Source organism: Pseudophryne corroboree, chromosome 6 (genome assembly GCF_028390025.1).
Source record: "Pseudophryne corroboree isolate aPseCor3 chromosome 6, aPseCor3.hap2, whole genome shotgun sequence".
NCBI classification, from domain to species: Eukaryota; Metazoa; Chordata; class Amphibia; order Anura; family Myobatrachidae; genus Pseudophryne; species Pseudophryne corroboree.
In genome coordinates, this window is record NC_086449.1 from 95,837,914 (window position 1) to 95,853,289 (window position 15,376).

A 15,376-nucleotide genomic window follows, 5' to 3' on the forward strand; every position below is an offset into this window, starting at 1 on the left:
TTTTGGTCTGACATTGTGCAGCGTTTCATATGGTGCTGTGTTGTTAGGCTGGGTGCAACTGATTTGGCGCATCGTGGGATCAATGCTGTGGCTGGGAGAATGGTTGAGGCTTGTAGTGGTGTAGAGATAGGTCACCCATCCATTACCTTTAGAGATTAGCATCTGTTTAGAGATGGTGTCCATCTTTCAGAGGCCTGGAAGGAGTTGTTTGTAGATGATTTGTTGAGGGGTCTTAGGGCTGTTTAGTTTTTTGTTTTTGGTATGGTGGGTGCTGTGGTTCTTGGGGACCTGGTCTTGGCCGTGTTCAGAATGGCATTGGTCATATAAGCAGTTATTGTGTTGGTTCCCTGGGGTGTGGTCCATACCATGGAGAAGGTTAAGTATGCCACCGGATCAGGTGGGTCCTTTTCCTTCTTTTTGGATGGATTGGCACCTCAAGTTGTTAAACAATAGGGGTAGTTAGCCTCATCGGATAATTAGCCTGTTTTAACTCATTAGCCTGGGAACTTATCCCAGATTCTATGTGTTAACACCCAAAAACAGGTTAATTTAACAGATGAGAAAATGGGTCTGTAATTGAATATCCCCAGGCATTAAAGCTCAACGATACCTTCATTTTTCACTTAACCGGGCTAATTGAATTCAGCCCTAATCATACTTGCCTACCTGACCCTCTCCATGAGGGAGAAAATGCTCTGTTCCTGGACTTTCCTGGTAATGTATGATTGCCATCACCTGTGGTGAAACACCTTTCTTATCAATTAACTAGCTCACCACAGGTGATGGCAATCATACATTACCAGGAAATTCCAGGAACAGAGCATTTTCTCCCTCATGGAGAGGGTCAGGTAGGCAAGTATGGCCCTAATAGTTCATAACTAGTATGCTGGGTTTACTGGTAAACAGCAGTAACAGGATAATGTAGAAACACAGTGGTAAATCAGGGGTTAACAGCAGTGGTATCAAACAGTGGGTAATAGCAGGTACTGTATCTGGGTGTCTCATCTCAGGAGCCAAGTACTGTGTATCTACAGTGCACTGTATCTCTTTACACAGTAAAGAAAATGGCTACACATTTGCAATAGCTTATCAGGTTGGAGGTCGCACCTCCCTACAGACTCTAGGTCCTAGTGCCCGGAGTGTATAAAGCATAGGAGACAGCCAACAACAATTTACATACAGTATGTCACCTTGTTTACTTGCTTATGGCAGTGTGCTGAGGAAATTTGTTGTGTTTTTCTTGTCTAAATGACAACTCCCTTTCAAGCACCTGTCTCAGCCTATAAATTGATTTGAGCAGATCTCATTCTATGCAGCATATGTGGCTTATGCAGAGCTGGACGAATCTTGAGAGGCCTCTGACTCAGCAAATGAGTATAATTACATTATTTTTATCTAAAGCTTTTTCAGAGTGTAAATTTTTTAACCCATTTGAGACTGATAAAGCATGAGTCCCACCATGTACACTTTAATGTAACCAGGGGGAGAGTGCTGGCCGGTGACTGAAATGTATCACTGCAGGAGCAATTTACCAGAGAACAACAGACAGCAGAGATCTCTCGCTCCTGTACAATGAGTTGAGTCAATGTTGTCTAATATATTCAGAACCTGTATTTTTGTGACAGGGTCAGAGAGCATTTCCCCTTCACTGTAATGTGTTACTAAGGGGGACATTTACTAAACAGTGATAAGAGTGGAGAAGTGAGCCAGTGGAGAAGTTGCCCCATCAACCAATCAGCAGCTCTGTATAAGTTTGTAGTAAGCAAATTATAGATGTTACTTCAGTGCTGATTGGTTGCCATGGCCACTTCTCCACTGGCTCACTTCTCCGCTCTTACCACTGCTTAGTAAAGGTCTCCCTAAAGGAGCAGTTTTTTTACTGGGGGAAAAATGCAGCGTTCAGTCATGTGACCCCAGCCTTATCCATCCTCTTAGTTATAATGTCCATGTTTTTATCATTAGAGCAATAGGTCATTACACATCCAATTTCAAGAGGGTTATTTTATTTTTAAGATGCTGATGTCTACAGTCCCTCGTGTCGCTGTTGATTAATGTACATCTAGCATTGAATTTAGGGGAATTTCACACTGTGGGGAAATTTAATAAACAGACCTAGGGGGTCATTCCGAGTTGATCGCTAGCTGCCGTTGTTCGCAGCACAGCGATCAGGCTAGAAATCGGCATTACTGCGCATGCGTATGGACTGCAATGCGCGCGACGTACGGGTACAAAGGCCTTTGTGGTTTTGCACAGGTTCTAGCGACGTTTTCATTCGCACTGGCAGCCGCAAGAAGATTGACAGGAAGGGGGCGTTTCTGGGTGTGAATTGACCGTTTTCAGGGAGTGCTTAGAAAAACGCAGGCGTGGCTGGGCGAACACTGGGCGGGTGTGTGACGTCAAAAGCCAGCCCTCCGTCTGCAAAGCGAAAATACACTTCCCGGTGGGCGGCGACAATGCATTTGCATGGCTGCTAAAAATTGCTAGCGAGCGATCAACTCGGAATGACCACCCTAGTTCACTGGCAATAGGGCTTTTTTTTTTACACTGCTCTATATGTGTAAGGGCAGTGTCAGGCTGGGGCATGAAGGGCCCACCGGGGGAATGCAGTGATAGGGGCCCATACTTAGGGATGTGGTCAGCCTACAAAGGGGGTGAGGCCAACCCCCACAGAGGCTTGAAATACACAATAGACTTGTGCACTGTAATGAAACATATCTACCATCCATGTATAATACAAGTGCACAGTCTGGAACCTGATCCCTAGAGGAAGGAGTGGGCCCCCAGGCAGTGGGGCCCACCGGTGGTTTCCCCTGTACCCCTGTGGGCCAGTCTGACCCTGTGTAAGGGGATATCTCCTATATTACTGAGATCTGTTCTCTCAACGCTATCTCAGGATGGTATTAACAAACAGGGAAATCCTGGGCCATAACTCTCACTGTCTTGGTGGCACTGATATTTGGCTCTTAGGGTGCCTAGATCAGTGGTGGACTAGGCATATGCCCCCCAAGCCGGTCCAATATTTATTGATTTTGAATGGCATTTGCAGGCTGGGTAGCACACTGTTTGCCAATATAGGGAGGCAGTGTGAGCCATTTACACATGTGCAGAAGGATCTTGAAATCCCGTCCTGGCCCCACCTTCATGTCTTCTCATTTCCTCAGCTCCCTCTGTTGGCCAGACCTATCACTGCAACACACAGTCCTGGCTGAAGTCAATGAGTGTCAGTAATAGCGTCCTCATCTTCTCCTAAACCAGTGGTTCCCAAACTGTGTGCCTAGGCACCCTGGGGTACCTCGGGACACTTGCAGGGGTGCCTTGGATTGGTGTCAAGAACTAATTCAAATATTTATGGTCAATGTAATAGGCAAAACCAGTGCTGATGTCTTCCAATCATAAATGATGTGGACAACTAGAAATGAATCCTGTCCCTCACCACATAACTGAACCTAAGGATGACATTTAAGCACATTTTACTTAATTTAATTTTTTTTTTCTAAATTTCTCAATAAGAAACTTTTGGCCTAGGGGTGCCGTGAAAAAAATTCTGATACTCTAGGGCGCCGCGATTCAAAAACGTTTGTGAACCACTGTGCTAAACTGTGGCTGTACTGGCATTGCAGAGCCCCTCTGACAATCACTGTACAAACTGTGACTGGGAGAGAGTGCCTGCAGCAGAGGAGACTGGCATTCTGCTGGCTGCCCTGAACAGAATGCAGTGGAAGGGAATAACGCATTGAGGTTTAGCTTTTTCCTTTCCCTGTAATAATATTTAGGTCACTGTGGGGAGTAGAGGAAGGGCTACCAAAGAAGAGTTATTGGGAAGAATAGGTGCGACGTCTATAATCCCCAAAATCATTAATTTCCTAGTTACAGGTTTTGAAGACGTGTCCCTAGAAAACAAAGGTCTATTTTTCAATATTAATTATTAACCAACTCGTCAGTGCAATTCCTGCTTTTAATGTAATTCTTGCCATATTTTCCTATACCCTGGGATTTATAAGTAACATTTTATTCAACAGCAGTATTCAAAATGAGTAAAATACTGCATAACGAGGTTTACCAAATATTGAAGTTTGTGCATCGTAGTCAGGGTCCCAGAGTCAGTATGCCAACCCTTCACCTCCAATGCCTCCGCTTTACTACTGTCTGGCTCCTACTCCAGCAACTTCACAAATGTACAATGTCTATTTTGCACGCACTCTAGCCAGGATACAATTTGAACCTAATAGTAATTAAGGGCCTAATTCAGACCTGATCGTAGCCGTGCAAAAGTTAATCAAGTAGAGGTGATCTCTGGGCTGAGATACTGATAGCATCTCTGCCATGCGCCGGCGCATACGCAGTTCAGACCTGATCGCCTGCTGTGTGAAAACGCACAGACGTGATCAGGTCTGAATTAGGCCCTAAGTCTGTACAACACAATCATTTCATAATGGTTCAAATAGTAGTTTAGGTCATGAGATGGGATCAGGTCTGAAGATCGACAGTGTCTAGGTCGACAATGTTTAGGTCGACCACTATAGGTCGACAGTCACTAGGTCGACATGGATGGAAGGTCGACAGGGTTTCTAGGTCGACATGTGCTAGGTCGACAGGTCTAAAGGTCGACATGAGTTTTTCACATTTTTGGGGGGGGATTTTTTCATACTTAACGATCCACGTGGACTACGATTGGAACGGTAAAGTGTGCCGAGCGAAGTGGTAGCGGAGCGAAGGCACCATGCCCGAAGCATGGCGAGCGGGATCCCACTAATTTGGGATCCCGGTGACTCTACGAAGAAAACGACACAAAAAAAAAATCCTCATGTCGACCTTTAGACCTGTCGACCTAGCACATGTCGACCTAGAAACCCTGTCAACCTTCCATCCATGTCGACCTAGTGACTGTCGACCTATAGTGGTCGACCTAAACATTGTCGACCTAGATACTGTCGATAAAACGAACCACACCCCATGAGATAGTAGAAGTATACTGTATATGTAAATGTGAGTGATACTCTTCTCTAGAGTCTTCTTTGGACATAAATATTCCTTAAAATTTTAAAACAAGAATATGGGTGAGGTATAGAAGAGCTGCACTGTCTAGATAAACAGTTAAAAGGTCGACACCATATGGCCGACATGAATTAGGTCGATAGGTACAAAAGGTTTATAGTGCTTAAGGCCAACAGGTACAAAAGGTGAACAGTGGTTAAGATCGACAGGTACAAAGGATTGACAGAGTGAAAAGTTCAATATGACAAAGGTCGACACCAACATTAGTTGACACATTTTTTTGGGCAACATCTTCTATATTTCATGTTTTGTGACCACCATCAGTAGAAACATAAATCCTCGCAGGCCTGCTTCACTCGTCACTCTTTTGGAAAGGTGGCTATCTCCGCTACCGCTGCGCTCACCACAGATTACCATTGCCATGGGCCTCCTCACCATGATGCCCCTCCCGACACATGTGATAGTGGACACAGGCTGTGGTTGTTTCCATGAGGTTGCCCACTCCCCAATTCTTGGTCATTTGGGCCCATGGTGTTTATTCAGAAAGATGGCACACATGTAGACGAGAGCAAAGCGATGTGTGACCCCATCTTTCCCAATACATATTTGAAAAGATGACGGGGGTAATTCAGATCTGATCGATAGGGTGCGTTTTTTGCATCCCTGTGAGGGGGAGGGTGTGGTGTGTGTGCACTGTGCGCCTCTGCACTGCCCAGGACTTATTCAGCTGCTGCGATGATCGCGGCCGGAGCGGACGTCAGAAAACCTACCTCCAAACGCCGGGTCCCTCCTGCGTTTTCCTGGACACTCCTTGAAAATGGTCAGTTGACACCCACAAACACCTTCTTCCTGTCAATCTCCTTGCGATCGCCGATGCGTTCGGTATTTTTGCACCATCCTGTCGCTGCCCGGCGATCCCCGATACTGTGGTCCGTCGCGCCTGCGCATTGCAGTGCACGCGCAATTCAGATCTGATCACAGGCTGTGAGAAAACGCAGCCTAGCGATCAGATTTGAATCGTCCCGACGTTTACTACAATATGTGCCGTGTAGCACCATCTTTCCAAGGGGGTCATTCCGAGTTGATCGCTAGCTGCATTTGTTCGCAGCGCAGCGATTAGACTAAAAAACGGCAATTCTGCGTATGTGGCGCAATGCGCACGCGCGACGTACGGGCACAACGAACTATGCAGTTTTGCACAGGGTCTAGCGATGCACTTCAGTCGCACTGGTTGCCGCAGAGTGATTGACCGTTTTCAGGTAGTGTTTGGGAAACGCAGGCGTGCCAGGGAAAATGCAGGCGTGGCTGGGCGAACGCTGGGCGGGTGTGTGACGTCAAATCCGGAACTGAATAGTCTGAAGTGATCGCAAGCGCTGAGTAGGTTTTGAGCTACTCTGAAACGACACAAACATTTTTTGCAGGCGCTCTGTGATACAACCGTTCGCACTGCTGCTAAGCTAAAATACACTCCCAGTGGGCGGCGGCATAGCGTTTGCACGGCTGCTAAAAACTGCTAGCGAGCGATCAACTTAGAATGACCCCCCAATTACATAGCCGGAAAGATGTCCATGCCACAGTTAGATGGAATAGGAGAAGGGGCAGCCACATAGACATCTGCAAATCTCTAAGTGCAGGGTGTGCACCCATTGTAGATATGCAACTTCCTCTGCTGTACCAACATTAGTTTAGTACTCCTCACCTATCCTTAGCCTGTTCTGTACAACTACCAACATTATAAGTATCGTATCATATGTTACTTAAGTACACTCATACAGATCAGTCTGGTCAAGGGGCACTTTAACTTTACTATACAACTATTTTTTTTCCAGTTTTGAACAAAACTTTATTATTTTCAGAACACAGAACAAACACTGTTGTGCTTGTCTTTGTTTTATTTTTTATTTTTGTCTTAGTCAACACCACTTTATTTGCTTTCTCCTCTGGACAGTTCGTGTTTCTTTTCTGCAAGATAATATTCAGGCACATGTGTCCAGGGATGCATGAGACTGATGTGAAGGAACACAAACATTATTTTAACATATATAGTATTTTTATTTGTCAAAAGCATCCCTGGTAGCCCAAGTCTGGGCCACACATAAACATTTCAGCTTGAAGGCTGCAAGGCCACCTTTGCTGGTAAACTGAGCGTCACTGACCTGCCCAGGCAAAGTTTTAATGGTAATTTGTGGCAAAATAAAATTTCCTATTGCCCTGATATCACCGCAATGTGTTAAATAATAAGATTTTACTTACCGGTAAATCTATTTCTCGTAGTCCGTAGTGGATGCTGGGGACTCCGTAAGGACCATGGGGAATAGACGGGCTCCGCAGGAGACAGGGCACTTTAAGAAAGAATTAGGATACTGGTGTGCACTGGCTACTCCCTCTATGTCCCTCCTCCAGACCTCAGTTAAGGAAACTGTGCCCGGAAGAGCTGACAGTACAAGGAAAGGATTTTGGAATCCAGGGTAAGACTCATACCAGCCACACCAATCACACCGTATAACTTGTGATAACTTTACCCAGTTAACAGCATGAACAACAACAACAGAGCATCAGATAACCCTGATGCAACCATAACATAACCCTTATTTAAGCAATAACTATATACAAGCATTGCAGAAGAAGTCCGGACTTGGGACGGGCGCCCAGCATCCACTACGGACTACGAGAAATAGATTTACCGGTAAGTAAAATCTTATTTTCTCTAACGTCCTAGTGGATGCTGGGGACTCCGTAAGGACCATGGGGATTATACCAAAGCTCCCAAACGGGCGGGAGAGTGCGGATGACTCTGCAGCACCGAATGAGCAAACACAAGGTCCTCCTCAGCCAGGGTATCAAACTTGTAGAACTTTGCAAAGGTGTTTGAACCTGACCAAGTAGCCGCTCGGCAAAGCTGTAATGCCGAGACCCCTCGGGCAGCCGCCCAAGAAGAGCCCACCTTCCTAGTGGAATGGGCTTTTACTGATTTTGGAAGCGGCAAGCCAGCCGCAGAATGAGCCTGCTGAATCGTGTTACAGATCCAGCGAGCAATAGTTTGCTTTGAAGCAGGAGCACCCAGCTTGTTGGATGCATACAGGATAAACAACGACTCAGTTTTCCTGACTCTAGCCGTTCTGGCTACATAAACCTTCAAAGCCCTGACTACATCTAGTAACTCGGAATCCTCCAAGTCACGAGTAGTCGCAGGCACCACAATAGGTTGGTTCATATGAAAAGATGAAACCACTTTTGGCAGAAATTGTGGACGAGTCCGCAATTCTGCCCTGTCCATATGGAAAACCAGATAGGGGCTTTTATGTGACAAAGCCGCCAATTCTGACACACGCCTAGCCGAAGCCAAGGCTAATAGCATGACCACCTTCCACGTGAGATATTTTAACTCCATGGTTTTAAGTGGCTCAAACCAGTGTGATTTCAGGAAACTCAACACCACGTTAAGATCCCAAGGTGCCACTGGAGGCACAACGGGGGCTGAATATGCAGCACTCCCTTTACAAACGTCTGAACTTCAGGAAGAGAAGCCAGTTCTTTTTGAAAGAAAATGAATAGGGCCGAAATCTGGACCTTAATGGACCCCAATTTTAGGCCCAAAGTCACTCCCGACTGTAGGAAGTGAAGGAAACGGCCCAGCTGGAATTCCTCTGTAGGGGCATTCCTGGCCTCGCACCAAGCAACATATTTTCGCCATATACGGTGATAATGTTTAGCCGTCACGTCCTTCCTAGCCTTTATTAGCGTAGGAATAACCTCATCCGGAATCCCTTTTTCTGCTAGGATCCGGCGTTCAACCGCCATGCCGTCAAACGCAGCCGCGGTAAGTCTTGGAACAGACAGGGCACCTGCTGCAACAGATCCTGCCTTAGAGGCAGAGGCCATGGGTCCTCTGTGAGCATTTCTTGTAGCTCTGGATACCAAGTCCTTCTTGGCCAATCCGGAACAATGAGTATTGTTCTCACTCCTCTTTTTCTTATAATTCTCAGCACCTTGGGTATGAGAGGAAGAGGAGGAAACACATAAACCGACTGGAACACCCACCCAGTGCGTCTACAGCTATCGCCTGAGGGTCTCTTGACCTGGCGCAATACCTCTGTAGCTTTTTGTTGAGGCGGGACGCCATCATGTCCACCTGTGGCAGTTCCCATCGCCTTGCAATCTGCGTGAAGACTTCCTGATGAAGTCCCCACACTCCCGGGTGGAGGTCGTGCCTGCTGAGGAAGTCTGCTTCCCAGTTGTCCACTCCCGGAATGAACACTGCTGACAGTGCTCGTACGTGATTCTCCGCCCATCGAAGAATTCTGGTGGCTTCCGCCATCACCACCCTGCTCCTTGTGCCGCCTTGGCGGTTTAAATGAGCCACTGCGGTGATGTTGTCTGATTGAATCAGCACCGATTGGTCACGAAGCAGGGTCTCCGCTTGACTTAGGGCGTTGTATATGGCCCTTAGTTCTAGGATATTGATGTGAAGGCAAGTCTCCTGACTTGACCACAGACCCTGGAAATTTCTTCCCTGTGTGACTGCCCCCCACCCTCGGAGGCTTGCATCCATGGTCACCAGGACCCAGTCCTGAATGCCGAATCTGCGGCCCTCGAGAAGGTGAGCACTCTGCAGCCACCACAGAAGAGACACCCTGGCCCTGGGGGATAGGGTGATCAGCCGATGCATCTGTAGATGCGATCCGGACCACTTGTCCAACAGATCCCATTGAAAGGTCCTTGCATGGAACCTGCCGAAGGGAATGGCCTCGTATGACGCCACCATCTTTCCCAGGACTCTCGTGCAGTGATGCACCGACACCTGTTTTGGTTTTAAGAGGTCTCTGACCAGTGTCATGAGTTCCTGCGCCTTCTCCGTCGGGAGAAAAACCTTCTTCTGGTCTGTGTCCAGAATCATGCCCAGGAAGGGCAGACGCGTCGTAGGAATCAGCTGCGACTTTGGAATATTCAGAATCCAGCCGTGCTGTTGTAACACTTCCCGAGAGCGTGCTACACTGATCAGCAACTGCTCTCTGGACCTCGCCTTTATGAGGAGATCGCCCAAGTATGGGATAATTGTGACTCCTTGCTTTCGCAGGAGCACCATCATTTCTGCCATTACCTTGGTAAATATTCTCGGTGCCGTGGACAGACCAAACGGCAACGTCTGGATTTGGTAATGACAATCCTGTACCACAAATCTGAGGTACTCCTGATGAGGTGGATAAATGGGGAGTTGGGGACATGAAGGTAAGCATCCTTTATGTCCAGAGACACCATAAAATGCCCTTCCTCCAGGCTTGCGATGACCGCTCTGAGCGATTCCATCTTGAACCTTTTCAGGTATATGTTCAGGGATTTTAAATTCAATATGGGTCTGACCGAACCGTCCGGTTTCGGTACCACAAACATTGTCGAATAGTAACCCCTTCCCTGTTGAAGGAGGGGAACCTTTACCACCACCTGCTGGAGATACAATTTGTGAATTGCAGCTAACACTATTTCCCTCTCTATAGGGGAAGCTGGCAGGGCCGATTTGAGGTAACGGTGAGGGGGCATCACTTCGAATTCCAGCTTGTATCCCTGAGACACAATCTCTATAGCCCAGGGATCCACCTGTGAGTGAACCCACTTGTGGCTGAAATGAATTTCGGAGACGCGCCCCCACCGGGCCTGGCTCCGCCTGTGGAGCCCCAGCGTCATGCGGTGGATTTAGTGGAAGCCGGGGAGGACTTCTGTTCCTGGGAACTAGCTGTATTGTGCAGCTTCTTTCCTCTACCCCTGCCTCTGGTAAGAAAGGACGCACCTCGGACTTTCTTGCCTTTCTGTAAGCGAAAGGACTGCATTTGGTAATACGGTGCTTTCTTAGGTTGTGAGGGAATATATGGCAAAAAATTTGACTTTCCAGCCGTAGCTGTGGAGACCAGGTCCGAGAGACCGTCCCCAAACAATTCCTCACCCTTATAAGGTAAAATCTCCATGTGCCTTTTTGAGTCGGCATCGCCTGTCCATTGCCGAGTCCACAGGACCCTTCTGGCAGAAATCGACATAGCATTTATTCTAGAGCCCAGTAGGCTAATGTCTCTTTGGGCATCTCTCATATATAGGACAGCGTCTTTTATATGCCCCAGGGTCAGTAATATAGTATCCTTGTCCAAGGTATCAAGTTCCTCAGATAAGGTATCTGTCCATGCTGCTACAGCACTACACATCCAGGCCGACGCAATTGCCGGCCTTAGCAGGGTACCTGAATGTGTATAAATGGATTTCAGGATACCCTCCTGCTTTCTATCTGCAGCATCTTTTAGGGTGGCCGTATCCTGTGACGGCAGGGCTACCCTCTTGGATAAGCGTGTTAAAGCTTTGTCTACCCTAGGGGCGGATTCCCAGCGTAACCTGTCCGTTGCGGGAAAGGATACGCCATAAGCATCTGTTTGGAAATCTGCAGTTTCCTATCTGGAGATTCCCAAGCCTTTTCACATAACTCATTTAACTCATGTGAAGGGGAAAAGGTCACCTCTTGCCTTTTTTCCCCATACATATAAACCCTCTTGTCAGGGACTGGGGTTTCCTCTGTGATGTGTAACACATCTTTCATTGCTATAATCATGTAGCGGATGGCTTTAGCCATTTTAGGCTGCAACTATGCATCATCGCCATCGACACTGGAGTCAGAATCCGTGTCGATATCTGTGTCAACAATTTGGGATAGTGGGCGCTTCTGAGACCCTGACGGCCTCTGCACTGTAGGATCAGGCATGGGTTGAGACCCTGACTGTCCCAAGGCTTCAGCTTTATCCAACCTTTTATGCAAGGAATTAACATTATCATTTAAAACCTTCCACATATCCATCCAATCGGGTGTCGGCGGCGACCCCACATTAATTTGTACCCGCTCTGTTTCCACATAGCCTTCCTCGTCAAACATGCCGACACAAGCGTACCGACACACCACACACACAGGGGATGCTCTATTTGAAGACAGTTCCCCCACAAGGCCTTTTGGAGAGACAGAGAGAGAGTATGCCAGCACACACCCCAGCGCTATATGACCCAGGAATCACAAAAGTAACTTAGTGTTAACCCAGTAGCTGCTGTATATCTGTTTTTGCGCCAATTTTATGTGTCATCCCTCTCTTTTCACCCTCTTTCTACCGTGATTCAGCAGGGGAGAGCTTGGGGAGCTTCCTCTCAGCGGAGCTGTGGAGAGAAAATGGCGCTGGTGAGTGCTGAGGAAGAAGCCCCGCCCCCTCATCGGCGGGCTTCTGTCCCGCGTTTTGTGTGTAAAATAATGGTGGGGGCTCATGCATATATACAGTGCCCAACTGTATATATGCTGCTTTTTGCCATGAGGTTCCCAATTGCTGCCCAGGGCGCCCCCCCTGCGCCCTGCACCCTACAGTGACCGGAGTGTGTGGGTGTAGTGTAGGAGCAATGGCGCACAGCTGCAGTGCTGTGCGCTACCTCAGATGAAGACTAGAGTCTTCTGCCGCCGATTTCGAAGTCTTCTTGCTTCTCACGCCGGCTTCTGTCTTCTGGCTCTGCGAGGGGGACGGCGGCGCGGCTCCGGGATCGGACGACCAAGGGTGCGATCCTGTGTACGATCCCTCTGGAGCTAATGGTGTCCAGTAGCCTAAGAAGCAGGACCTATCTTCTAGTGAGTAGGGCTGCTTCTCTCCCCTCAGTCCCACGTAGCAGAGAGTCTGTTGCCAGCAGATCTCTCTGAAAATAAAAAATCCTAACAAAATACTTTCTATTTAGCAAGCTCAGGAGAGCTCACTAAGGTGCACCCAGCTCGTCCGGGCACAGATTCAAACTGAGGTCTGGAGGAGGGACATAGAGGGAGGAGCCAGTGCACAATAGTATCCTAATTCTTTCTTAAAGTGCCCTGTCTCCTGTGGAGCCCGTCTATTCCCCATGGTCCTTACGGAGTCCCCAGCATCCACTAGGACGTTAGAGAAAAATTGCTGTGTTTGCTTAATCTCAAGACAATTTGGGGGCAGATGTATTAAACCTGGAGAAGGTATAAAGAAGTGATAAAGCAGTGATAAAGCAGTGATAAGTGCAAGGTGATAATGCACCAGCCAATCAGCTCTTAACTGTTAATTTACATATTGGAGCTGATTGGCTGCATTATCCCTTTGCACTTATCACTGCTTTAGCACTTCTCCAGGCTTAATACATCTGCCCCCTTAACCACAATAAATGAAATAAAATACAGGTATAAGCACAGTGACTTGGCATATTGGTCTTGTACGGTACTGTACCTGGAAGCTTTTCGCATTGATAGTTCTCTGACTGTCTGTGGCCCTCAGCTTTGTGTCCAGGACTTTCATTAAGGACTCAGTGTTGCGTACATACTGTAGATCTCTAAATGTTCGTAGATCTAGGACTTCCATGGACTGTGAGATGTTCTGAACCTGTTCAAAGAAAATATAAATCAGCATGGAAAATGAGAACCCTACTAGCTTGTGAACAGCAGCTTTAAATTGCTCAGTAGACATCATTCACTACCAGACTAATGCCCTTATTTATCAATGAGTGATATCATATATTTCACTGTGAGTGATAAATTGCACTAGCCAATCAGCTCCTAACTGCCATGTTACAGACTGTGTTTGAAAAAATGACAGGAGCAGATTGGCTGGTGAAATTTATCACTCACAGTGAAATTTATCACTCATCGATAAATAAGGGCATTAGCTGCTATAAGCACTGCGCCTCAGCTCAGATTATTATCATACAGTACTGTATGTCCCTTTCCCGTGCACACAGCACATGTGAGATCTCTAAGGGCCCTTACCAACAGGTGTTATCATTAGTGATGAGCGGGTTCGGTTTCTCGGAAACCGAACCCCCCCGAACTTCACGCTTTTTACACGGGTCCGAGGCAGACTCGGATCTTCCCGCCTTGCTCGGTTAACCCGAGCGCGCCCGAACGTCATCATCCCGCTGTCGGATTCTCGCGAGGCTCGGATTCTATCGCGAGACTCGGATTCTATATAAGGAGCCGCGCGTCGCCGCCATTTTCACACGTGCATTGAGATTGATAGGGAGAGGACGTGGCTGGCGTCCTCTCCGTTTAGAGTAGACAAGAGAGTAGTAGAGACACTTGATTTACTAATTTTGGGGAGCATATTAGGAGTACTACTTGCTGATAGTGTGACCAGTGACCACCAGTTTAATTAATCCGTTCTCTGCCTGAAAAAAAACGATACACAGTGTGACACAGTCACATACCATATCTGTGCTCAGCCTCAGTGTGCTGCATCATCTATGTAATACTGTATATCTGACTGTGCTAAGTGCTCACTGCTCACACAGCTTAATTGTGGGGGAGACTGGGGAGCAGTTATAGCAGGAGTACATATTTTAACAGTGCACACTTTTGCTGCCAGAGTGCCACTGCCAGTGTGACTGACCAGTGACCACTGACCACCAGTATATTGTGATTGTCTGCCTGAAAAAGTTAAAAACACTCGTCGTGAGGTGTTTTTATTCTATAAACGCATTCTGCTGACAGTGTCCAGCAGGTCCGTCATTATATAATATATACCTGTCCGGCTGCAGTAGTGATATATATATATTTTTTATATCATTATCATCCAGTCTATATTAGCACTGCAGCAGACGCAGTACGGTAGTCCACGGCTGTAGCTACCTCTGTGTCGGCAGTCGCTCGTCCATCCATAATTGTATACCACCTACCCGTGGTGTTTTTTTCATTTCTTTCTTCTTGATACTAGTAGCTTACTTTAGGAGTCTGCAGTGCTGAGCTGACAGTGTCCAGCAGGTCCGTCATTATATAATATATACCTGTCCGGCTGCAGTAGTGATATATATATATTTTTTATATCATTATCATCCAGTCTATATTAGCAGCAGACGCAGTACGGTAGTCCACGGCTGTAGCTACCTCTGTGTCGGCAGTCGCTCGTCCATCCATAATTGTATACCACCTACCCGTGGTGTTTTTTTTTTCTATCTTCTTGATACTAGTAGCTTACTTTAGGAGTCTGCAGTGCTGAGCTGACAGTGTCCAGCAGGTCTGTCATTATATAATATATACCTGTCCGGCTGCAGTAGTGATATATATATATTTTATATCTCATTATCATCCAGTCTATATTAGCAGCAGACGCAGTACGGTAGTCCACGGCTGTAGCTACCTCTGTGTCGGCAGTCGCTCGTCCATCCATAATTGTATACCACCTACCCGTGGTGTTTTTTTTTTTTTTCTATCTTCTTGATACTAGTAGCTTACTTTAGGAGTCTGCAGTGCTGAACTGACAAGTGTCCAGCAGGTCCGTCATTATATAATATATACCTGTCCGGCTGCAGTAGTGATATATATATATTTTTTATATCATTACCATCCAGTCTATATTAGCAGCAGACGCAG

At 47.0% G+C, this 15,376-nt stretch overlaps 1 protein-coding gene across 2 annotated transcripts in view; it reads right to left on the reverse strand.

Annotated features, from left to right (window-relative positions):
* The window catches only part of OLFM2 (olfactomedin 2), a 502,740-nt gene that overhangs the window by 129,460 nt on the left and 357,904 nt on the right, over positions 1-15,376 (reverse strand). For both annotated transcript variants that reach the window (XM_063931494.1, XM_063931495.1), the window contains exon 3: positions 13,242-13,394. In XM_063931494.1, the coding sequence (XP_063787564.1) occupies positions 13,242-13,394 (153 nt within the window). The remainder of the gene's footprint in view (positions 1-13,241; positions 13,395-15,376) is intronic.